This window comes from Elaeis guineensis, chromosome 11 (assembly GCF_000442705.2).
Source record: "Elaeis guineensis isolate ETL-2024a chromosome 11, EG11, whole genome shotgun sequence".
NCBI classification, from domain to species: domain Eukaryota; kingdom Viridiplantae; phylum Streptophyta; class Magnoliopsida; order Arecales; family Arecaceae; genus Elaeis; species Elaeis guineensis.
In genome coordinates, this window is record NC_026003.2 from 123,537,642 (window position 1) to 123,564,911 (window position 27,270).

Sequence of the window (27,270 nt, forward strand, 5' to 3'; positions counted from 1 at the left end):
TAAGTGTTAAAACTCTTTTTATGCATGTTAAATTTTTTTGAAATTCATATTTTATTGTATGATCAAAATTCAATAGTGGTATTTAAGCCACCCTTATTAGATTCAATCAAACAGGTGCTATTGTTGTAGTATAGATTTGATCTGATTCATATGGTATCGAAATATTCTATTGATTTCTTACATCGATCTTAAAATCAAAAATTATTTTTTACCATGATTCAAGTATGACTTGAAATTTTAATTCTTAAATTTTGAATTTATTGTTTTTTGAAATTTTATGATTCATGGTAGATTGGTGCTTGAATTGATTTTATTAAGGTGTATTGTTTCTAGCTTATTTGCTGATTTGGTCAAACCTAATTTGATTATGGTTTGGACGTTGCTTCAATTTGTTGACCTAAGTCAAATTTGACATATGAATTGGACCAAAGGGTTTAGTCCAGATCATAGTCAAATAGTATTAGCTCAAGTGTTGAACCAAATTACACCCTTGCATGATTTAGTAATCATAATTTTTGGCATAGTTATATGAATGATATTACAACTTGAATAGCATGTTATATAGAATGATATGATATATAAAAATTATTTTTATTTTTTTTATATGCATATTATATATGATGTAAGTGTTAGGATATACTAGAGATCAGTTTAAAATCTTCATTAAAAATTATATTAAGTTGTAGTATCGGGATTCACTTTCTAATTGATTGTTGGATTTATTAATCAGTTGGTGTCTAGAAAAATGTTAAAGGTGGTTATTTAATTAGGTCCATTTGCTTACCGACCAAATTGTTGGTGTTTAAGAAAAGCATCGGAGAGCCTCCCACCTACTTATCTGATCAATCTGGTCTATTAAGTTTCGAGTTTGAATTGCTCAGTGATGTAGACACTACATGTGCCTTCCTTCATGCTAAGCTAATATCATATCAAGAACTATAGTGAGTTTATTGTGTAACCATAAAACTTACTATGGAGATTGATGTGGGATTGTCTTAGTACATATTTGATGCTTATAGTATTTTGGATATGTTGCTTTATTGTGCAACTATAAGGACAGTATCATTCAGATATGACTGTATAGAAATAAAGGGTTTAACTTAACTAAAATATTATAGTTTGTTGTGCAACTAAAAGGCTATGAATGTTTTAGAGGTAGGAAGATATTAAGAGTTGCGTGAGATGCAATTAGAAAGAAGTTTTCTATCTTTGAACTCATGAAGGTTTGTTGTGCAACCATAAGACCTTTTATGAAAAATTAGAATCTCAACCTCACTAAAAAAATTAATAAGATTTCTTGTTTATCATAAGAGAGGGCTATGATATTCGATAAAATAATAGAAGTAACAATTAGATAAAAATTTTAATCTAGTTGTGCGCGCCATCATGAGTTGTTTGCTTATATTGTGTTCTTATACTTGTAGATTAATCTGCATAATGGCATCCTCACTTTCACTGCATGGCATACTTGATACCAACAAGTTGATCGGACCTAATTATGTGGACTGATTGAGAAACTTGAGAATTATTCTCACATAGAAAAAAATCTCCTATATTTTGGATATCCTTGCACCCGATTCGATCGGTGAAGATGCAACTGAGAAATAGCCACATACAAGATGTGACAAGATGACAGTGTGACTGTCAAATGTGTCACGTTTGTCTCTATGAGCAATGAGCTTCAGAGGCAATATGAAGGCATGGATGTTCCTTTCATACTCCTTAATTTGAAAGAGTTACATGGAAAACAGAGTCGGACTGCTAGATATGAGATATCTAAGCTGTTATTCCATACCAGAATGAGTGAAGGCACATCCGTACAGACTCATGTCCTAAAAATGATTGATCTGATCACTCATCTGGGATAGTTGAATTTTGCAATGGATGGTGAGCTTAGTCAGGATTTGATCCTGTAGTCACTCTCTGATTTTTTCTCACAGTTTATCATAAACTATAATATAAATAAATTAAACACCAGCCTGCCCGAGCTGCTCAATATGTTGAAGATAGCAGAGACCCATTTCAAAGATGATAAGACTTCAGTTCTTCTTATGGATAAGATCTCCAAGAAAAAAGGCAAGAAAGGTTCTAAGAAAAAGTTGAACCTTAAGGCTAGTATTTCTAAAAAGAAGGTGAAGAAAGTCTCCACCAAAGGTACCTATTATTAGTGTGACAAAGAAGGGCACTATAAGAGAAACTGCAAGGACTACCTTACTTGTTTGAAGTACAAGAAAGTAAATATTGCTAAAGATTTGTATATGATATAAACAAAGTTATCATTAAGTACTTCAATTTCAGATTCTTAGGTATTGGATACCACCTATGGTTCACACTTTTATAAATCATTGCAGGATCTACAGGACATAAAGAGTCTGAATAAAGATGACTTCATGCTGTTCGGTGCTAGTGGAGAGTTCATCTGGATCGAAGCCATAGGAACCAAGCTGTTGAAGTTGCCTTTGGATAAAGTTTTGGAATTGAAGAATGTTATTATATCCCTAACATTATTAGAAATATTATTCTGAACCTATGTTATTCGAATAAAATTTTGAAATAAGAGAAAAGGATAATAGTTGCTCTGTTTATTTTTTTAATGAATATTATGAAAATATTTTTATTGATAATGGTCTTTTATTCTTGTCACTTAATGATAATATTCTTCATATTAATCAAATGAAGAAAAGAAAGAGAGAAGATGTGAATGTCATATACCTCTTGCACTGCCGACTTGATCATATCAATGAGTCAAGGATTAACAAATTATATGAAAAAAAATTCTTTGATCCTTATAATTTTGAATCATATGAAACTTATGAATCTTGTCTCACGAATAAAATGATCAAGACTTCATTTACTGGATATGGAGATAGGACGAGTGATATTTTAGACCTAGTATATACTGATGTTTGTGATCTAATATCGACTCAGATCAAAGGTGGATACTTCTACTTTATCATATTTACTGATGATTTATCTAGGTTTAGATATATGTATTTAATGAAATATAAATTCGAAGTCTTTGATAAGTTTTAAGAGTATCAAAGAATAGTTGAGAAATAAACTGATAAGAGTATCAATGCTCTTCGATCTGATCAAGGAGGCGAATACTTAACTAGTAAGTTTTTTGATTATTTAAAAAAAAATAAATTTTTTTCTCAATGGACTCTTTCCTACACTCCACAATTAAATGATATTGTAGAAAAGAAGAATCACACCTTATTAGATATAGTGCGGTCTATGATGTGCTTTATAGATCTTTCGATCTCTTTCTGGGGTCATGCTCTAGAGACTACTGCACATATTTTAAATAGGGTACCTAGTAAATCTGTCCTTAGTGCTCCATATGAGATATGGAGAGATAGAAAGCCTAATCTTAAGTATCTTAAGATTTGGAGCTGTCCTGCTTATATCAAGAATAATGAAAGACATAAGCTAAGTGCTAGATCGGATAAATATATATTTGTAAGTTATTCTAAGAAAAGTATAGGATACTACTTTTACCATCCAACTCAACAAAAGATATTTGTTTGTAGGCATGCCATTTTCTTGAAGAAAGAGTTCATCTAAGAAGTAGTGGGAGGATAGTTGAACTTGAGAAAGTTCAAGACCTACAGTCTATCCAGAAACAACATGTAGAGAGTCCATAAGTTGATCCTCAACCTGATGTGCCCATTATTGAGGCACGACCGTAATACACACCTCCTCTCCAAAGGTCAGATAGAGTGCATAATATACCACTCAGGTATTGATTTGTCATTGAGAATGACAACTCATTACATATTATTGAGAATGATAATCCCATGATCTATTCGGAAGCAGTCATGAGTAGTGACTCTGACAAATGGCTTGAAGCCATGAAATCTGAAATAGACTCCATGTATGTTAATCAAATTTATACTTTGGTTGATGTGCCTGAGGTTATGACCTCAATAGACTGCAAATGGATCTTCAAAAAGAAGATTGGAGTAGATGGTTAGGTAGAGACCTATAAGATCAGGCTAGTAGCAAAAGGTTTCAAATAAAGACAATGTGTTGACTATGAAGAAATCTTTTCACCTATAGTCATGCTCAAGTCTATTCAGATTATATTTGCTATAGCTGCATATCATGATTATGAGATCTGACAGATGGATGTCAAGACTGCTTTTCTCAATGAAAACCTTAAGGAAGAAGTCTATATGGCTCAGCCAGAGGGATTTATCTTCAGTGGGAGGACAAATCAAATATGCAAGCTAAAAAAATTTATTTATCGACTAAAGTGGGCATCGAGGAGTTGGAACATTCATTTTAATGAGACAGTCAAATTATTTAGCTTTATCAAAAGTATAGATGAACTATGTGTGTATAAAAAGACTAGTAGGAGTGTCATTATCTTTTTGATCTTGTATGTAGATGACATACTGCTCATTGAGAATGACATCCCTATGTTGCAATCAGTCAAAACATGGCTATCTCAAAAAATTTTTATGAAAGACTTGGGTGAAGCGTCTTATATACTTCGTATAAAGATTTATAGGAATAGATCGAAAAAGATGCTTGGCTTGTCCCAGTTTACATACATAGATCTATGTTGAAGAGATTCAACATGGAGGGAAGTAAAATAAGTTACTTACCCATGAGTCATGGCATACAACTCTCTAAGAAGATATCTCCTAAGATACCTAAAGAGAGAAATAGAATAAATTCTATTCCTTATACTTCAGCTGTAGGATTGATTATATATGCTATGCTGTGTATCAGGTCTGATATATCTTGGGCATTATGAGTAGATTTCAGGTAGATCCAAAGGAGGATCATTGGAAAGCTGTTAAAAATATTCTCAAGTACTTGAGAAGGATTAGAGATGTTTTTCTTATATTTGATGGATCTGATTTGAAACTAGAAGATTTTTCTGATTTCAATTTTCAATCTAATCTGGATGATAGCAAATACATATCTGGATATGTGTTCACCCTGTATGGTGGTGTAGTGAGTTGAAAAAATTTTAAACAGCAAACTGTTGTTGACTCAGTCATTGAGGTTGAGTATATAGCTACTAGTGAGGCTACTAAGAAGGCCATCTGGATGAAGAAGTTCATTTCAGAGTTGGATGTAGTTTCTAAAATTGAATAACTAGAGTCTCTTTATTGCGATAATACTAGGATAGTTGCTCAAGCTAAGGAATCAAGATTTCATCATAAATCCAAGCACATCCTAAGGCGGTTCCATCTCATTCGAGAGATAGTTGAAAGACGTGATGTGATTGTTGAGCGAGTCGATATCAAAAATAATATAGTGGATCTATTCATTAAGATCTTGTCATTGCAGCAGTTTGACCGCTACCTAGATTGCATGGGCATCAAGTATAGGGACGATTAGCTTTAGTGCAAGTGGAAGATTAAAAGAATAATGCCCTATAAGCTAATCGCATATGTGATACGATGGAGTATTTTTCTATATTTTATCTTTCAAACTCATATATTTGGTATTATTTATTAATAAAGTTAAGCATCTTTGATTCATTATATGCTGCATCTTATACTTGTTTAAGATTATAATGAACCCTATAGATTAGGACAATGATTTTAGGGCCATGATGAGATCATGCCAGTGAGATCTAAATTTTTGATAGCTCTGATCTAAAATATTTTCAATCATTGATTCATTGAGTCTAGGATCAATGATACCAGTAAGACTGGTATATCCTATGTATGCTCAATGGAGAGGGTGGTTGATCTCACAACCATTTATGTGTGACACTAATATAAAGATGTGGATGCTCATTAAAGAATAGTTCACTAAATTGACCTACGAAAGAATATCTGATGGAGTCTTATTTGTATGTCAGTAAATTATTCTCAAGTGGGAGTTATGCAGGTGATCCTTAGATTTGAGATCATCATGGTACCTTATGTATATGAATCCATATTTTGGTTCATTCCCTAGTTTGGTTCTCTGATCTTTATGTGGAATATTTTGAATATGATAAAATATGCATGGAGATTGTGAGTAGTCAATAAGAGATCGATCACTCCTAATAAGGAGAGCGAACATCCTATGTGATCTCATAGATCGATAATTCGAAAAATCTTTGGCCAAAGCAGGATGATAATTAGAAAGGAGTTTCTAATGTATCATCAATTGATTCATCACCTTCTGATCGAGATATATATAGATAAGCATTTGGTTTCGACATGATTCTATACCCATTGTTCGTCTAGGATGTTGTATGACTGAAAGATTGAATTACATGGTAACTTGACACTAAATGATAATTTTGATATTTTCATCAAATTTTATCTCTTTCAATTAGTCATGACACATTGATAGACATCAATCATGACTTGTAGACTCACAAGCATTAAAAGAGTTTAATTCAAGAATTAATTAGATAAAGTTCTGATTAATTGGTGTAATTAGACTGACCTAATCTAATTGGATTAGGATTAAGTCAAGAGCCTGGGTCTACTATTGGCTAGATTTGGAATCCAATAGAGTACACAATTTGAGATTTGATCTTTATTTAATTTAATTAAGATTTATTATAAATTTTATAGGTTAATTTGATATGCTAGCACATTGTGTTAACTCAAGTTCTCAATTTGATTAGTTCAAAGTGTTTGAACTAGACTTAACCTGTTGTCTTGAACATAATTGGATTAGGTCCATATTTAATTGGTTTCTTACCTTTACATAGAAGTGTTTCATGTGTGAAAGAGGTTTTCCATGCCACCCACCTGAATTCAATACCAAAATTTATGGGTGTGGTAAAAAAATAATCTTTCTTTTAATACATCTCTTTGTTTCCCACTCTATTTATTTCTTTCACACGCCATTATTATATGATATTTGTGGGTGTGGAAGAGGAGGAGTTTTCTACACTTGAGACTCCTCCACATCATTTATTCTTGCATGAAGATTCATTTCTTCATATGAGAAGGTGGAGCACCAATTGTTGGTGCCCTTTGGGAGATCCATGCACTTTTTTATTTCTTATTTATAGGGGATGCCCCCTATGGATTTTGGAGTAGATATCCTGCATTTGGGCATAGGATAAGTGAGGATTAAAAAAATTCTAGAAAAAATTAAGAAAAAGAAGAGAGAAAAAAATAGAAAGAGAGAGAAGAAAAGAGAGAAAGGCAAGTGAGAGCTGCTTGACCTAGGGTTTGATTTTTTTATATGTTGGAGTATAAAATCAAACTCTAAATGGTGAGATCTCTTAAGAAGAGGTTCTTGGTGTGGTCCTATTAAAGGAATCAAAGGCAAATAGGTAGTGGTGTGATTCATTCTTGGAGAAGGACATCGATACCATTTTTGTGAAGAAAGGCTACGCACTATTTTGGTTGGGAAAGATTTTGATCATCTGCTATGTAGATCACCGTTGGAGGGCTTCTATTTTGAAGCTTTGTGGAGATTATTTTGTCATCTGATTATTTTCTTTAGAAAGTATAATTTCTATCCTATTGCATGCTTGAACAGTTTGATTGGAGTCTACAAAGAGATTCTAGGTTTTGAGTTTTGGTATACTGATTTTAAGTGTTAAAACTCTTTTTATGCATGTTAAAATTTTTTTGAAATCTATATTTTTTTGCATGATCGAAATCCAAATGTCTCTCATCCTATCAAATGATATTTAGGTATTCTAACAGAAGATGTAGAGAAAATATTCTTTATGAGAGATAGAAAACATGGAGATGATCTCAGAACTACTACGAGTCGATGTTAGATATCAATTTCGAAAAGTGGTTGAATATAATATAGTTAAAAATTGACTTGATGCATTCGAACCAAATTTGATCCTTAGTAGATCCACCAGCAGGTATAGTACCTAGTGGATTCAAATTGATCTACAAAAAGAAGAGTTGTAAAGGTAGAGACCTTTAAAGTAAGCATCTCGAAATAAGGATACTCAATGCAATCAAATAGTTTGATTTCATCAAGTATAGGAGGAAACATGTTTATAAAAGGGGCTAGTGGGAGTGATATTATATTCCTCATGTTGTACAGTGGATTCCATCCTCCTAATTGAGAATATTATTCCATATTAACTTTGGTTAGAATATGATTATCTAAAGAAATTCTCCTCAAGAGATCATAGGAAACATCCTATATATGTCTATGAGATAGATATAGGTCTATGAGATAAATTTATTAGGATGCTAGTTTCACAGAAGATATATATAGAAGAGGTGCTGAAGGGGTTCAGTATAAAAAATTCTAAAAAGATTTTTACCCCTTGCGTATGGGATTAATCTCTACAAGAAGATGTGTGGGATACATCTGTAGAAAAATAGTACATGAGCTAGATCTCTTATGTTTCAGCTAGTAGGAGCCTTATGTGTATACTTTATACATGATCTGATATATCTTTGCTATGAGTGTTATAAACAAATATTGGTTAAATCCAGACTAAGAGTACTGGATAGTTGTGAAAATATTTTTAAGTACTTGAGAAGCACTTAGGATATGATATTTGAGGAGAATAAAAGTTGAGGGTAAAAAGATATAATGAATCAGACTTTATGTCTGATTGTAATGGTATAGAGTTTACCTCAGAAAAGGTATTTTCTTTTGCAATATAGATTCGGTAAATTGAAAGAGTTTCAAACAATCGATCATTATAAATTTTAGAAGTTGTGGATATCGCTGCTTATGAGATTACTAGAAAAGCCTTTTGGTTAAAAAAAATTGGTTGCAGAACTAGTGTAATGTCATCAGATGGTATAACACTATATTGTGACAACAGAGGCACCATTGCTTTAGCAAGGAGCCTAGATCTCACCAGAATTTCTAGCATATAAGAGTGATTATTCACGATTATTTTCAAAAGTAAGACTTTGAGAATCAGAATAGACCCTACAAAAATGTGGCGGACCCATATACTAAACCATCTGACTAGCAAAAGACCAAAGCACATCTTGAGAAGATAGGGCTTAGGTCTATGGTAGATTGACTTTAATGCAAATAGAAGATTGTTAGATGTATGTCCTAGAAGCTAATCGGGCTGACACATTAATTTTCTCTATGACATAATTTCATCCTTGATCTAATTATTTAGGATAATTAATTATCATTCATGTAGTGTATGTGTCTATGAATCATCCAATGAATTAACAAAATGATGACATATATTTTTAAAAATTAAAAATTTGAGGCATCTATCATTGGTGGTTAATTCATAAACTGCTTCCGACCGTAGGATCATCATGAGAACGGTGCTCGATCCAGATAGATTGATGTACAGATTGCTTCTTTATGGATAGACAAGTCTCGAATCTACAGTGTGAGGATACTAAGCGAGAGTGCAGATGCTTGTTAGGGAATAAGGATGCTGAGCGTGACCAATATGAGAAGTCACTTGGATGTCTACTCACTTGTCAGCGACATTCTCGATGCTGTAGTAATATGAATAGTTTTTTGATCTGCAATATCTCAGTTGTTCACAATGAGGTTATTGTAGTTTGACTACACCATAATTCGATCATCTAGCCATATGGAGTCTTGAGGGGTATGTTGGCTGGAGTAGATTTATTGTAGGAATAAGATGTGCATCTAAATGAGATCTATCGATCTTAGTGAAAAAAAATTTTTATGCGATCGAGACTGAGTTTAGAAAATTTTTGACCAAAATAAGTGTGAATACTAAAAAAATTTTTATAAAAATTTATAAATAAATTTGAGTCGAGCCAATCTTGTATATAACAGATGATGAGGTTTGACAAATTTTTATAATCTCCGTCTTGTCAGAATTTACGATAGAAGAACTGAATCACAAGATAACTATACCTAGAGGTCATTACTTCTATTCTACTGGATTGTTACTACATACTATTAGATATTACTGATAGATTTTAAAACTCATTGAGCATCGTCTTGATGATCAATGATCTTTGATAGGCAGAGTTGAAATTATTTCAATCCATTGAAAGGAGTTTCAATGATATTTTGATGGAGATCAAAATACATCTTTCTATCAGATAGAATAGAACATACAAAATCATACACAAAAGAGGTTCTGACTGATCAAAATATCGAATTATGATTTTGAGTTGCAAAAGGATCTAACTATTAATTTGATTGATGATTGGACTAACATATAAAAGTTACATAAAGGACTTATCAAGAGTTTGTAAGTTATAGAAAGACTAATTTATAAATATTACTAATTATTTGATTTGATCAAATATAGATTGAATTAAATCAGATTGGATCTAATTAGATTCGATTTTATTTGGATTTTCTAGTCCAAATAAGATTTGGACTTAATTTCTATTTGGGTTTGACTCAAATTAGATTCGAATTGGATTCGAATCAGAGTGAAATTAAGTTAGAAAACTAAAGTTCCATTGTATTGGGACTCTCTCAACTTATCCATACCCAAGACACTGGGACTCTCTTAACTTATGCACACCCAAGAGGACCATGCCATTATATTTTTGTGCATGGAGAATATATTGGTGCAAGGAAAGTGGCGCACAAGGGGAGAGGGGTGGCACATATTGATGAGTCCTTCTTCCTTAAGGACTTTAACTAACTCCTAACTTAACCCTAATTGTTAGGGATAAAAGGGGGCACCTCTCATGAGTTTACATGGTGTGAAAATAGAGTCTTTTAGTGTGTAGGAAAGGAGAAAAAAAGGGGAACGCATAAGGGAGGGTGGCACATTATCTCTTTGAGTCCAAACTCTCTTGGACTCCCATCTCACACCTAAAAACCCTAACCTATATGTGGCGGGCTCCTTATCTTATATGAAGAGATTTTTAGCATGAAAAAGAGAGAGGGCGTGTGTGAGGAAGGGATTAATGCAAAAAGAAAAGGAGGGGTGCTAAGGTGGTTAGACGCCTCCTTCTTTCTTACAAGATGTCCAAAGTTGTTGGGCTCTCCCTTCTTCTCTTTCTCTTTGTCCAAGAGTTGGACATTCTTTCTCCTCCTAATTTTGTCCAAGAGTTAGATATCGCTCTCTCTCCTCCTCCATAGACATCCAAGAGTTGGATATGCTTTCTCATCCATGATCAGTCTAAAGTTGGATGGAAAAGAAAAGAAAAGAGATGGGATCTCTTGTTTTTCTTTTCTTTCGTTCTTCTTCTTTCTCTTGAGAAGAAAAAAAAAAAATCAAATTAGATCTGATTTTTAATTCTCCTATAAATTTTTTTGATTCCTTTAAAAAGAGAATCAAAAGAGATCAAAGATTAGACAATCTAAAGAGTGATCTCTGTAAGAGAGCTAGCATCTCAGTGAGATCGAGATCTCTTAATCAGATCAACCTCGTATGGATATCTATGAGGTCGGACACTTGTGTGGCTTTAAAAAGATCTTGAAAATATCTATAGATCATTCGATCCTGGATACAACGGACCATGAAGCTATCCACAAATCATCAGATTGCGGTGAAGATCTACCCACAAAAAAAAAAATTAAATTTTTATTTTTGCTTGAATCTTAATCTTGTACATATGATGATGTGTGGGTTATGTTGAGATATGATCTCTATATACATGCTTGATTAGATTAGATATAATTAGTAATTTATTTTAAAATCATTCTGATATAAGATTGTTCTGACATAATATTGGTACGTTATGCTGCATGATTGTCTTAGAATGATGTTGAAAAATTTTTAAAATTTTCTTCTGCTGCATATTGAAAAATTTTTAAAATATCTGCATACACATCGGATCATCATGTGATGGCGTTTCCTAACACCATGAAGGTGAAAAGTTCGTGTTTTGAAGTAGCATCCACTAGCTAGTCAATCAAAGATAGTGGATAGCTGTTCTTTGGACACACTTTATTCAAATTGGTGAAGTCGATGCAAATCCATCACTTACCATTCATCTTTTTCATAAGGATCATATTTGTGATCCAGTCGGGGAAGGTTACTTTTCGGATAAAGTTGGCATCGAGCAATTTGTCCACTTCTTCGGCTATTGCTTTTTGCCACTCAAGCACCAAGCTTCTTTTTTTTGATGGGTTAATAAGTTAGTTTGATGCTTGGCCAATGTGTCATGACCTCAGGATCAATACCTAGTATGTCAGCTAGAGTCCAGGCAAACACATCTGTATTTTTCTGCAAAAAGAAAATGAGATATTTTTTGATTATCAGATCTAGGTTTGACTCGATTTGGACTGTATGCTCCTTATTCCCCTCATTCAATGGGATCGTTTCGAGGTCTTCTATCATTTCTTCATGCTCCTCCATTACTTTATTATGGGTATCTAGTCCGTCGACCAAATATACTTTAGAGGTCCTGGTGCCATAAAGCACAATGATGTAGCATTGTTAGGCTAGGGCCTGATCTCTTTGAACCTCACCAACTCCGAACTTAATTGGGAATTTCACCTTTAGGTGGTATGTGGATACCATGGCTTGGAGTGCATTAAGTTTCGATGTCTGATGATAGCATTGTAGGCTGATGGCGTTTGGACTACGAGAAAGTCAATTTGAGCTGTGGATCGTCTAGGGGATCATCCAGCAACCATAGAAAGAGTGATAACTCCTTTGACAAGTATTACATCACTAGTGAACCCCACAAGGAGAGAATCCAAGCACCCTAGCCGCTTAGAGGATATACCCATTTTAGAGAAAGCATCATAAAAAATACATCAGTTGAGCTCTTATTATCAACTAAAATGCAGCGTACATCATAGTTGTTTATGTTAAGAGATATAACCACCACATCATTACGTGGGAATTGAACTCTTTGGGCATCTTCTTTAGTAAAAACTATAGATTCCTCTATTTTCTACCTTTTGGAAGGTTCGATGGCTCCTCTTATCTCAATAGCATGATGCCCCCCGATGATGATGTTAGTGACTCTAACTGGGGGTCGATCTACGGAAGGCTCTCTCTATTATTGTTTTGACTATCGGAGATCCATCTATCATTCATCGTGCCGTACACATCCTGCCTGATGAATCGATCCAAGCATCCATGATGAATAAACTCTTCAATCTCATCCCAGAGTTAGATGCATTCCTCTGTGTCATGGCTGTGGTTGCAGTGATAGAGACAGTATTTTTTTTGATTACATTGATCTGGCTTCATCCTCATCCTCATCACTCTAGGGAGCTGCTCTTTTATCTCCATCAGCTCTTGAGTTTGGGGTGTATTCAGTAGAGTATAGTTTGTGAACCTCCTTAGTAGAGATGCACATTGTCCCCCTCTGATGGAACTCTTCTGTTGGTGGTTCCGTGGAGGGGTTCGGGATCTCTGACATTTGGACAGAGATCGGGAGCTCTGCTGACTCTTTTCGCAGTCTTCCTTCGATGGAGGCTCCTTGACCTTATCTTTTTTTCTTTCTTCAGCTCCTGGGGGCATCGGGTGCTCATTTTTGAAGGCCTCATCTTTTCGGGCATACTTTTTTGTCCAAGCTAGGATCTCCACAAAATTGCAGGGGTAGGTCTTCTCCATGAATATCAGAGATCATTTTTCAAGAGTCTGCCCTTTAGGGTGATCATCGCAATCGACTGATTCAGATCGTGAACCTTTAGAATGGCCACATTGAAATGGTCAATGTAGGATCAGATTGACTCTCCTTCCTTCTGTTTGATGTTGATCAGTGAATCCAATCCTTTATGCTACCTCTGACTACTAATAAAAGGAGTCACAAATAATTGACTCATCTAATCAAATGAGTGAATGGTCCTGGGCTTCAAGCTTGAGTATCAATACTGGGCCATACCCTTTAAAGTGGACGGAAAGGTTCGGCACAGGACAATATCAGTGGCATTGTGGAGGAGCATCATAGCTTTGAAGCTCTCCAAGTGATCTACGGGATCGGTGATCTCATCATAGCTCTCCAGCTATGAGATTTGAAGTGATCGGGAAGCAATTCCTGTATGATCCAAGCACTAAATGGTGGATCAGTGTTGTAGCCATCATCTCGCACCAGAGCCTGGTTGCGAAGGGCTTCAATCCATTGATTCATCTCTCGAAGTCTGTGGTCAATTTCTGCATCTCGGATAGTACAAGCTTTAGAATATTGATATTAGAGCTAGATGGTACCAAGGTGCATGATTGGTATCAAAGATAGGTGTTGTCCAGGTTGCAGCGGTGTGGATCAACAATTTGGTATCAGAGCCAGATGAAGCCAAATTGTTCCGATAGTATTAATCAAAATTAAAAAACATGGAGAAGTTAGGCACAATCAAGATGGAGATCAACCACGAATAGTTGATCGATGCTTTTTTGTGCAAGGAGAAGTCGTCTATCATAAAGATGCCAATGGGAGCCTAGTACGAGATGGAGCTCTAGGTGGAGATGGATCGAACACAAGATGAGAGATTCGAAAGGATGATAGGCGATGTCACTAGAAGGCTATCTCGAGTAGGTGTTAGGTCAAGCGAGTCACAGTACAGGATGGAGATGGGATCGAGTGGTCTGACTCGACTCTCATGTTTATCCATCCATGAGTAGGCAGATGTTTGTCTCAGGACATGGGGGTGGGATCATACAAGAAGCACTCAGAGTTAAGTGGAGGCTGAATGTCGAGTCGAGATAGAGATTGTTAGAATTTGGTACCTCAAATTCGATCTACAGGAGAAAAATTTAGATGCAGAGAAGTCCAACACACAGTGCATGATGCAAGAAGCTCAAAAATAGGCTTGGAGATGGAGTGTGTGCAGGCCCACGGTAAGGTGGGATCCGCAAGCATGTGCAGGCCCATGGGACGTGTGGCCCAGGCACGCATTGGCCCAACATGGGCGCACGGCCCAGCACATGCACCTGGGCATGCGGGTGCATGCGCATGGCCTAGCGAGGAAATCTAGCACGGTCCATTGTGGACCGCATGGAAGTCGCAGTCCACATGGCCACCATGGATCGGAGTAGTCCATGAGGCAAAAATTACGGTGCATGAGGTCTTTGTGCAAGCTTGCAGGTGCGATCCAATGGTTCTGGTGGTGAGCGGGAGTGATCTGGTGGGCAAGAGCACGACTGACGATTCAGAGTAGCATGTGGAAGTGATCGGATGGTCCAAGACATTTGTGGAGTTCGATCAGGACTGTGATTTCGATCTGGAGTGGGTTTCAGCTTTATAAAGGAGGCCTAACGGGTGGAGACCAAAGAGCATAGTGGAGCATCTCAGGGTGTCTCAAGGAGATCGAGGGATCTTTGGGAGATCGAGAGTGGGTCTCAAAGAGATCGAGGGCATCTCAGGGAGACCAAAAACACCTCAGGGAGGATTAGAGAGAGATCGTGAGAATGCCAGGGCCATCAATAGCAGTCGGGAGTGTCCAAAAATGACTGAAGAAGTGGCCTAGGAATAAAACCCGAGGCTTGATGTAATGACTGAGAGCTTCACAAAAAGTGTTCAGAGGCATTGAGGACCCTGATACGGTAGGTCTATGAGAGGGTCTTCTTGTTAGATGAGTATCTTAGAAGCCAATTATTGCCTGACATATTTTACATTTTCAGAGCTTATCTTTGTACTTGTAATACTTTTATTATTAATAAAAGATATTTTTATTTTCAATCATATTTATGTGTCTATGATTTATCTTAGAAATTAATAAAGATAATTTTTGTATATTCTCAAAGTGTTGAAAATTTGAGACATATATTAATTAGTAGGTAGTTTCTAAATGCTTCTGATCAAAAGATCGTTATGAATGACAGTGATCAATCTATTTAAGATCGATACACTGTTCACCTCTTTTATGGAAAATGAGTCTCGAGTTTGCAATGTAGAGATACTAGAGTGAGAGTACGGATGGTTATTAGAGAACAACTTACACTAAGCGTGATCAACATAAAAAACCACTTGAATGTCTACTCACTCCTCAGTGGTTATCTTGATGTTGCAGTGGTGTGAGTAGTCCTTTGACTTGCAGTGTCATCGACTATGCATAGTGAGGCTACTGAGTTTGACTTCATATTTTCTTGATCCCTAGTCATTTGGATCCTTACTATATATGTTGGCTATAGTAGGTTCAGGTTCGCTGTTAGAAGTAGGATGCACTTAGAAGAAATTTATCGATTTTGATAAAAAAGGAGAAGTCCTATGTAATTTGTGAAACTGAGTTTAAAAAATCTTTCGTTAAAGCAAGTGTGAATACTAGAAAAAAAATTTACAAGATTCACAAGTGAACTTAAGTCGAGCCAATCTAATATATGACTGATGATGGGATCTGATGACCTCCGTCAAGTCGAAACTCATGATAGAAGGACTGAATCATACGATAACTGTATCTACGGATTCACACTTTCATTCTACTAGATTGTCACTATATATTGCTAGGTATCACTGATGGATTGTAGGACTCATCGAGCGTCATCTTGATGATCAATGATCCTCAAAGGACAGAGTTAGAATTGTTTCAACTCATTGAAAGGAGTTTTGATGATATTGTAATAGAGATCATAATATATCTCACTACCAGATAGAATGGAACCTATGGGATCACACATTAAGGGATTTAATTTTGAATTAACTAATTGGACTTATGAAGTTCTAATTGGATTAAAATTTAGTAAAATCTTATTAGGTTTAAGAGAACCATGCTAGCACATGTTTAAACTTAATTTTTCTCTGAACTTTGATTCCTTATTAAATAAGGATTGGATCAAGTCCATAACTTTGAACCTAATCTAAATCTATTTTGATTTGGATTTAGTGAGACATCTATTTATGGGCCCAAAAAGATTGGATTAAGCCAATTAGTTGGCAAACTAATTATTGTTCAAAGTTGATAAAAGGTTCAAAAAATTGAGATCCTATTTGGAGAAGAAGGATCTACAATGAGAAGAAATGTTCAAGGTTGATCTTGATGGATACCTATAGAGGTCAGACATGTATGCAGCTCAAAAATCTTCAGATCTAAGATCATCGATTGTGGTGTATTTTAACCCATGCAAGGTATTGAGATCCGATCTCATTTTTAATTTTTAATTTTCAAATTATATGCATGTCTTAGATTTAGGATTTGGATAGATATAGATTAGATCTATAATATGTGAGGTTAAAAGATTTAACCTAGATCTATTTTCACTGCTATTTCAAAATATTTTGAAATCTATGCATACTAGTCTATCCAATTTTCTAACAGTGATATCAAAGCCATTGGTTCTTTAAAATATGTATAATCTGATTTTCATATTAGATCTAAAAGTTTAGATGATTTAATATTGATCTTGTACTGGTATAAGGTTGTCATGGTGTAAGGTTTATCCCTTATATTGAAAAGATTGTCCTAGTACAAGATTGATTGATTTTAAAAATTATTTTTGAAATATTTAAATCAATCTTTTAGATCTAAAAATTAATGTATATGATATGTCTTTATTTATTTTATATCTAAAATTAAAATAATTAAATATTTACATCGGATTAGTATAAGGTTGTCCTGGTATAGGGTTTATTCCCTATATTGAAAAGATTGTCCTAGTTTGATGTGAACTATTTTTTTAAAAAAAATATTTTTAAAATACTTTAATCATTATTTTAGATCTAGTTATGCATATATTTGATATATATAAATTTAGTTTTAGATCTGAAAATTAATATATATGCGATATATATTTATAGTTTAGATCTAAAACTTGATATATGTGATATATGACATTAGGTTTAGATCTGAAACAGTTTCAAGATCATAAGCCACTAATGCATGTAATAAAATATAATCTAAAAATATTTTTAGAATCTGAAAATTATATTATTGCATATGGGCATAGGTTGAACAAATTAGGTTGAGTGATCAAACTATAATTAGGGTCAATTGATTAGATCAGGTTAGAACTTGCTGTTAATTTTGAGTAGTTGATTGAATCTAATCAATTATTGGTTAGGATTAGGTCAAAGAGACTCAAAGTCGGTTTTAGTTGTAGTTGGTCGCATCGATTCATATTTTGAGATTCAAACTCAAGATCTAATTTGACTCAATGGTTAAGATCCATTTCAATAGATTAATCTGATCGATTCTAATCGATCAATTTGATGTCTAAGGCAAGTATCTAGATGGTGGTTATTTAATTAGTTTCATTATCTGATCCGACTAATTCATTGGTGTCTAATAAAAGCAACGGGAGGACCCCCACTCATCTTAACTTATCTGACCATTTTGAAAGATTTAGTTTCGTACTAGGTTACTTGTTTACTCGAGTTCACCCATATCGACTAGGACGGTCAGACATATGGATGTGCTGATCTGAACTTGATCAGTTGGATATCATATTTGCTGATTTAGAAGAGATCTAGACCTATATCTCCTAACTAAATATTAAGTCTAGAGGTCTTCCATCATTATAGAGATGCAGGTGCCTTCCTAGCATTGATCGTTCTCGACTGGTTATAGTGGTTTGGTTGCATCGAAAAGGTATAACCATTCTATTGGTATTTGATGCCCCGAGGTAGAGATAGGATTGGGCCTAATAACTATTAGGCGAGAGTTCCAATGATGGTTTTGCATCTATTAGTGAACGATGGGTCTAACTTAACTAAGAAATATGTCAATAACTGTTAGGTGAAGCCACAGGGCTTGGAGACCAAACTTGCTGCATCTTACTTAGTGAAGTAATGGATAAGGTATTGTCCACTCATTGGTCTATGCTCATTAATAACTATTATGTGAGGTGCATATGGATCAGTGGAACCACAGTACCCACTAGAAATCGATCGCGTATAGGTTTTCATTTCTTCATCCGAAAAATGTGAGAGATTCGAGAAAATAGTGAGAGCCTTATTTATTTTTTAAAGTTTCTAGAATAAATATTTAATAAGTATAAATATCTAACTAGAAACTATTCTCTCTGCAGATAACCATATCGAGTTTCAATCCTTTAGATCATATTCTTGACACAAATATGTTGACTGGAATGAACTACAAAGATTAACTCTAAAATTTGAGAATTATTCTCAGTTTTGAGAAACTTACCCATGTTCTTGATCAGGATACACCTGTATTACTAGCTCATCCATCCCCTGATCAATGAGCCGTACTTGAAAAGTGGGGGATGAGGACAATAAGACGAAGTGTTCATTCTAGCATCCATGTCCAATGATCTTCAACATTAGTATGAAGATATGAGGACTGCTAAGGAGATGCTGACTCATCTGTAAGAGTTGTACGGTGAGCAGAGTCGCACAGCTCGCTTTGAGGTCTCTCAAAAATTATTCAGAGTAAAAATGCATGATGGGCAGTCCGTCAATGATCATTGTTTGACAATGATCAAGGATATCAAAGAGCTTCAGAAGCTCGAGATGAATATGGATAAGAAATTACAGGTGGATTTGATCCTCCAATCTCTTTTTGATTCATATGGGTAGTTTATTATGAACTACCATACGAATAAGATTGATAGCACTTTGTCCGAATTACTGAACATGTTGGTAACAGCTGAGAGTACCTTGAAAGGTTCAAAGGATACAGTTCTGACTGTGGAGCAAGCTTTCTCGAATAGAAAGTTTTCTTTCAAGAAAAAGAAGAAGCCTACAAAGAAGTAAGAGAATGAGGCCAAGTCCAAAAAGCAGGTTCTGAAGAAGGCTTACAATAAAAAAATATTTTCATTGCAATATCAAAGGCCACTGGAGAAAGAACTGTCCGGCATATCTGACAACTGTGAAGAACAGAAAGAAGAATGGACTTTCTAAAGGTACATCTAACTTACTCATAATTAAAACTAATCTAATGATTTTTTCTTCTTCTAGTTGGGTTCTAGATTTTGATTTAAGTACTTATTTGTACACTTTTATGCAGGATCTTGAAAAAATTAGAGGGCTGTGAGAATGCGAGATCACTCTTCGGATCGGCAATGGAGCAAGGGTTGCTGCTGTGGCTGTCGGAACCTACCCTCTACAATTATCATTAGAAATTAGTTTAATTTTAAAAGACTGCTATTATATACCGGTAGCTAGTAAAAATTTAATTTTCATATCTGTGCTAGCACAGGATAACTATATTTTTTATTTCAATAAAGATATGTGCATAATTTATTTTGAAAATAAAATTGTTGCACGTGCTTTCTTGATTGGCGATCTTTATTATTTGTATATAGATGTGAGTATTAATATTAACGAGCAAACTGTGAATGTCGTAAGGTCTAAGAGATTTAGAGATAGGGTTAGCCAAAAATATCTATGGTACCTTAGGCTAGGTCATATAGGAGAGGATAGACTTAACAAACTAAAGAAAGATGATTTTCTCGGGCTATTGACTTTCGAGTCTTAGTCGATTTGTGAGTCCTGTCTTTAAGAAAAAATGACTAAGCTACCCTTTATGGGACAAGAAGAAAAGGCCACTGAGATATTAGCTCTAGTACATACTGATGTGTGTGGTCCATTCGATGTACAAGCCAGGGGTGGATATATTTACTTCATAACTTTTATCGATGATTATTTGTATTATGATTTTATGTATTTGATGCATCGTAAGTCTGAAGCCTTTGAAAAGTTCATAGAGTTCAGATATGAAGTAGAAAAATAGATCAAAAAATCTATAAAGATTCTTCGATCAGATCAAGAAGGAAAATACCTTAATGGAGAATTTTGGACCTATCTCAAAGATAATGGTATAGTCTTACAGTGGACACCTCCAGGGATGCCTCAACTCAATGGGATATCTGAAAAGAGGAATCAAATCTTATTAGATATGCTTTTATACATGATGAGCTTCATAGATCTTCCTATCTTTCTCTGGAGACACGCACTACTTTCTACAATTCATCTTTTGAATCGAATTCTCTCTAAATCTATTTCTACCACTCCATACGAGTTATGATATGATAAGAAGCCGACTCTTGGGTATCTTAAGATTTGGAGATGTCTGACCCATGTCAAGCAACAGTAGGCAGATAAGTTAGAGGCTAGGTCTTTTAGGGCTCACTTTATAGGATATCCTAAAAAAATTATGATACACTACTTCTATCTTTCTGAGGATCATAATGTAATTGTGAGTTATCATGCCGTCTTCTTGAAAAAAAAAATTATTCAAGATAGAGGTAGTAGTAGGAGGATTGAGCTCGAAGAGAAGGTCTCTGAAGAGAATCGAGTCTAAGAACTTGAATCCAGTAGTGAGTCATGGATATGGTACCTCCTCCACGTCATAGATCAAGTAAGGTCTCCCATCCTCTTGAAAGGTACTTGGGTATTCTTATAGAGGATCCAGAGGAAGCATTCCTTGTGGGAGATAGGGATATTAGAAATGATCCCAAGACCTATGCTGAGACAATATTAGATATTGACTCCAAGAAATAGATGAAAGCGATGAAGTTAGAAATTGACTCTATACATTCCAACTAAATTTGATCCTTAATAGATCCACTTGAAGGTATTGTATCTATTGGGTGTAAATAAATTTATAAAAAAAAATTAGATCGGATGGTAAGGTAGAGACCTATAAGGCAAGACTAGTTATGAAAGGTTATGTCAATGTGAAGGCATTGACTATCATAAAATTTTTTCACCCATGGTCATGTTAAAATCCATCCGCACTCTACTTGTGATTGTAGTTTTTCATGATTATGAAATTTGATAGATGGATGTGAAAACTACCTTTCTAAATGGATATCTTGAGAAAAATATCTATATGGAGCAGCTTTTGAGTTTCACATCCATTGATAGTGTCACATGGTCTGTAAGCTGCAAAGATCCATATATGAACTCAAGCAGGCATCTCAGAGTTGGAACACTCGCTTTAATGATATAATCAAAATATTTAATTTTATCAAAAATGAGGAGTCACGTATGTACAAAAAGGTCAGTGGGAGCGTTGTTACATTTCTCATATTATACGTGGATGACATCCTCCTGATTGAAAATGATGTTTTCATGCTGACATCAGTCAAAGTATGGTTGTCCAAAGAATTCGCTATGAAAGATCTAGGAGAAATTTTTTACATTCTTGGTATAAAGATCTATAAGGATAAATCTAAGAGAATGATAGGACTCTCACAGCGAATGTACATAGAGGAGGTACTGAAAAAGTTCAGTATAGAAAACTTCAAGAGGGGTCTCTTGCCTCTTAGACATGGCATTCATCTCTCTAAGAAGATATGTCCTAACACATCTGAAGAAATCTAGTGCATGAGTAAAATCTCTCATGCTTCAGCAATAGAGTCTCATGTATGCCATGTTATGCACACGATCTGATATAGCCCTTATCGTGAGTGTCACAAGTAGATATCAGGCGAATCCAGATGAAGAATACTGGATTGCTGTGAAGAATATCCTTAAGTATTTGAGAAGGACTAAAGATTTGTTCTTGATCTTTGGTGAAGGATCAGAGCTAAAAGTGAAGGAATACATCGATTCAGACTTTATGACTGATGTTAATGATAGAAAGTCTACATCGGAGTATATTTTCTTATGTAATGGTCGTGCAGTTAGCTGGAAGAATTTCAAACAACCAATCATTGCAGATTCAATCATGAAAGTCGAGTACATTGCCACCTCTAAAGCTACCAAGAAAGCTTTTTGGTTCAAGAAATTTATTACGGAGCTAGGTGTGATGCCATTGCACTATGCTACGATAATAATGGTGCCATAGCCCTAGCTAAGGAGTCCAGGTCTCATCAAAAGTCTAAGTATATAGAACGACGGTTCCACATCATATGTGAATATCTCGAGAAGAAGTTCGTCGAGGTGTAGAGAGTTGACTCTGTGTAAAATATGGTGGACTCACAGACCAAGCCTCTTAACCAGCAGAAGACTGAAGCTCATCATGAGAAGATGGGTCTTAGATATACGGCTAATTGGCTTTAGGTCAAGTGGGAGTTTGTTAGATGAGTGTCCTAAAAGCCAATTGTTAGCTAATACATTTTATATTTCTAGAGCTTACTTTTGTACTTGTAATCTTTTTATTATTAATAAAAAATATTTTATTTTCAATCACATTTATGTGTCCATGATTTGTCCTAAAAATTAACAAAGATGATTTTTGTATATTCTCAAGATGTTCAAAATTTGAGATATACATTAATTAATGGTTAGTTTCTAAATACTCCCGATTAAAAGATTGTCACAAAGGATAATGATCAATCCATTTAAGATCAATGCACTGTTCATCTCTCTTATGGGCAGATGAGTCTTGGATCTGTAGTATAGGACATTGGGTTGAGAATACGGATGGTTGTCAGAGAATAACTTACACTGAGCGTGATCAATATGAGAAATTACTTGGATGTCCACTCACTCGTCAGTGGTTATCTTGATGCTACAGTAGTGTGAGTAGTCTTTTGACCTATGGTATCATCGATTATTCGTAGCAAGGCTACTGAGTTTGACTGCATATTTCTTTGGTCCCTAGCCATTTGTATCCTTACTGTGTATATTGGCTATAATAGGTTTAAGTTCACTGTTAGGAGTAGGATGCACCTAGAAGAAATCTATCAATTTTGATAGAAAAGAAGAATCTTATGTGATTTGTGAGACTAAGCTCAGAAAGTTTTTTATCAAAGCAAGTGTGAATACTGAAAATAAATTTCTATGGAATTCATAAGTGAACTCAAGTCAAGCCAATTTAGCATATGACTGATGAGTTCTCTATGATCTCCATCAAGTCGGGATTCATGATAGAAGGACTGAATCATACGATAATTATACTTAGAGATTTACACTTTCATTCTACTGGATTGCTATTATATACTGCTAGGTATCACTGGTGGATTGTGGGACTCATCGAGCATCGTCTTGATGATCAATGACCCTTGAAGAGCAAAGTTGGAATTGTTCTAATATATCAAAAGGAGTTTTGATGATATTATGATGGAGATCACAATATATCTCACTATCAGATAGAATAAAATTTATGGATCACACATTAAAGAATTTAATCTTGAATTAATCAATTAGACTTATGAAGTTCTAATTGGATTAGGATTTAGTGAAATCCTATTGGGTTTAAAAGAACCATGTTAGCACATAGTTAAATCCAATTCTTTTCTGGACTTCGATTTCTTATTAGATAAGGATTGGATCAAGTCCATAGCCTTGAACCTAATCTAAATATATTTTAATTTAGATTTAGTAGGACACCTATTTATGGGCTCAAAAGGATTGGATCAAGCCAATTAGTTGGCAAACTAATCTTTTTATTTTTTTTCTTTATTATTTCCTTATGTGGCATGAAATTATTAAAAAGAAGAGAGGAGGCATAAGCCTCCCCTTTTGAAAAGTCCAAGGGGCGCAAACCCTTGGAGTTGGCGTGAGAATGAAAAAGGAGCCCACCCCCTCTTTTGCCATGCCATGGAAGAAGAGAGAGAGGGGCTACGCCCCCTCTTTTGTGTGCCATGTTTTGATAAGGGTGCCCACTCAACTTACCTAATTTGATGTGGGGCATCTCATATACTTACCAAAAGAGGTGAAGACCTTTGCAATTGGATCTAATTTTTTTGAGAAAAAAATCAAATTAAAAAGATAAAAATTTTTATGGGTAAGGACTAGCCTTTTTAGATTGATTGGAGATTGATTTCAAGAAAAGATCTATATAAGAGATGGTCTCCTAGGGTTTTAAAATTATTGAAGTTAGAAATCAGATCACCTCTCTATCTCCTTGTCCATGCCATCTTCTCTTCCTCCTCTCTTTCCAATGCCCAAGGGTTGGGTGTCCTATCTTTCCACATGCTTGAGTTGAGGGTGATTTCTTCTACAGTAAAGAATAGGGAGAAAGACTGTAGTTTAAGCGTTGAGATCGCGGTCAAAGATTAAAGATTGATAAAAGGTTCAAAAAACTGAGATCCTATTTGGAAAAGAAGAATCTACAATGAGAAGAAAGGTTCAAGGTTGATCCCAGTGGATACTTGTAGAAGTCGGACATATGTGCAGCTCAAGAACCTTCAGATCCAAGATCATCGATTGTAGTGTATTTCAACTCATGTAAAGTATTGAGATCCGATCTTAATTTTAATTTTTAATTTTTAGATTATATGCATTTCTTAGATCCAGGGCTCGGGTAGATGTAGATTAAATCCATAGCATGTGGGGTTAAAGAGTTTAACCTAGATTTGTTTTCGCTGCTGTTTCAAAATATTTTGAATCTATGCATGCTAGTTGATCCGATTTTCTAACACTTCTGGGGTTATCTTTGAGAGCATTGTATGGGTGAGTGCTTCTAAGTTAAGAGAGAGGGTTGGTATATGAGAGTTGAGAGTATGTCTCCTCTTGTATTTGTTTCTTTCTTATAAGTGAAGCTTGCATGCTCTGTAGAGATAAGTTTTGGGCTGATCTACGTATTTGATTGTATTTTATTTTATTCTTCTTTCTTTTTGCTACAATAAATGGTACCAGATCTCTAATATAAGGCAAGTGGGATCGGCCTGGGATGAAGTCATGTTCAAAGCAAGGACTTAGGGATCGCCATGTCCTACGCTCTGGTGCTCAGGGGTGGCTTTGCCGAATCTATCCCCCTAACTCAGAACCTTGCAGAGGGATTTGAAGTTGCTCTGACAGTGGAGCGGCTGGTAGTGCGGGGTTGTTATGTTGCATAGTTTGAATAGCAGCAATCAAATTTGGACTTGCTGGACTAGTAAGTTGAACTGTTCCATGTTGACTATCATTTCTGACCAGGGAGAGCCTCCGATGGTGGCACTTGGGCCTGCGGGTTGGTAGAATTTTTCATTGGTTGGGAGCTAGCAGCATTAGAATGGTGGGAGGATGCTCTTTTACATGGTTCCATAATGTAGACCCCTTGTTTCTTCTAAAAAAAATAGGTTCCAGGGTCGTCCTTCCTCTAATGCCAATATGTTGTTGGAGATTCTTGACTTCGATCGGAGTGGTGGAGATAGCTGGTTACCTATAAAACAAGTTTCGATCGGAGTTCACTCTGGTGGGGATCCTCCAACAGTCAAGTTAGAAAATTGCAACAGATGAGAAAGAGAGCGAGAGGGGTAGAGGGCATGCATATATGCGTACCTGGAGGATTTTTTTTTTACCTCTATTTATAGGGAGGTGAGAGCCATAAGAGGAAAAATAATGGAAGACCATTCTAACTTCTTCGTTCGTACCACTCGAGATGTCCGAATTCATGAAATATGAGAGTTGCAGTGGCATGTTATCCATCGTGGGACTTGAGTGGTTTACCTGGGCATAGTCCAAGCAATCATTCCTTCTAGTTTGGACTTTAGTGGTGGATGTCACCTTATCCGATATGCATTTAGCCATGCACAAAGATAGTTTGATTTGATGTGGCCTCACTTGATGCGCAGCCAACTGTTGGAGTGGTATAGCCCCACATAGGGTGATGTGACTTTATGTGATGGCATGAGGGTTGACCCTTCCAAATGCGGAAGCTAGCAAGTATCGAAGGGAGAGCAGCGCCTGCATAGGGATTGACGTGAGATCCTTCGATTGGAGATGATATCGGGCTCAAATCTCTTTTTGGATCGATGTCCGATGTCCGGATGTCACCCTATACCAATGGCTAAGGATATGTGAGCGGAGCTGCGAGGGGCAGTCAAAGCTAGGTTTAGCAACCGAAGCTAGGACTAGCGGTCGAAGTCAGGATCGGTCGGATCTTCCACCAATCGTTACAGGAGATTCAGCTGAAAGGGTCAGTGAGAGAGTGAGGATCGGTGGGACCTGAAGTGAGGTTCACTGCTTCATTATATATTGAATGACTTCCTTCGACGTGGCTCTTTTCATAGTACTGAGGTAACATTTTTACTATTAGAATTATACTCATTTACCTCTGTCTGGCACTATGATAGCAGCCTTGGAGAGTGGGGATTAGAGAGGCCCGAAGTGAGATCCCCACTGCCACGTGTCTTCGACAAGAGCGACATACTTTCTCTCAATAGTTGGAGTCAAACAAATCTCATTAACCATTACTTTCTTGCAAAATTTATTAATTATACCATATTAAAATGGTTGGTACAGAATGTACATATGATATTGCACATCAGGCTTATGCCAATATTCAGTATATTGAACCAGCTCCGTACTAATACAATAATAAATTGGCATTAGTATGAAGCCTGGTATCAAAATATTGAATCTTGCTTCCACGAAATGCAATGTTTTAACCACTCTTTGGAAAGTGCGATCAATTGTTTTCTTTACTCTAAATCCTTGTATATAATGAGTAGCATCAAAAAAAAAAAAAATATCAACGTTAAATTAACAACTCCTGCAAGTAAAATTTAGAAATTAGTGTCCTGAAAATTTATGCCTTCAAGGGAGTTGCGGCTCAGCATGTGGCCCTACACTGCTAAACGTCTTAGCAGTTCTTGTTCTTGTTAGCACGACCGACTATTTTAGTACACGAGTGTACAAAAAGCTAATGTATTATTCAATAAAAATTACAGATTTAAGAAAGATACCATTCATCCCACTGTGCTTGTCAATGTTCTTTGACGAGTTA

General features: G+C 35.6%; 1 protein-coding gene across 1 annotated transcript in view; it reads right to left on the bottom strand.

Annotated features, from left to right (window-relative positions):
* The window catches only part of LOC140852440 (uncharacterized), a 28,283-nt gene extending 9,387 nt beyond the window's left edge, over positions 1 to 18,896 (bottom strand). The window contains exon 1 of the mRNA XM_073245378.1: positions 18,853 to 18,896. Within this exon, the coding sequence (XP_073101479.1) occupies positions 18,853 to 18,896 (44 nt within the window). The remainder of the gene's footprint in view (positions 1 to 18,852) is intronic.
* Positions 18,897 to 27,270: the final 8,374 nt, after the last annotated feature.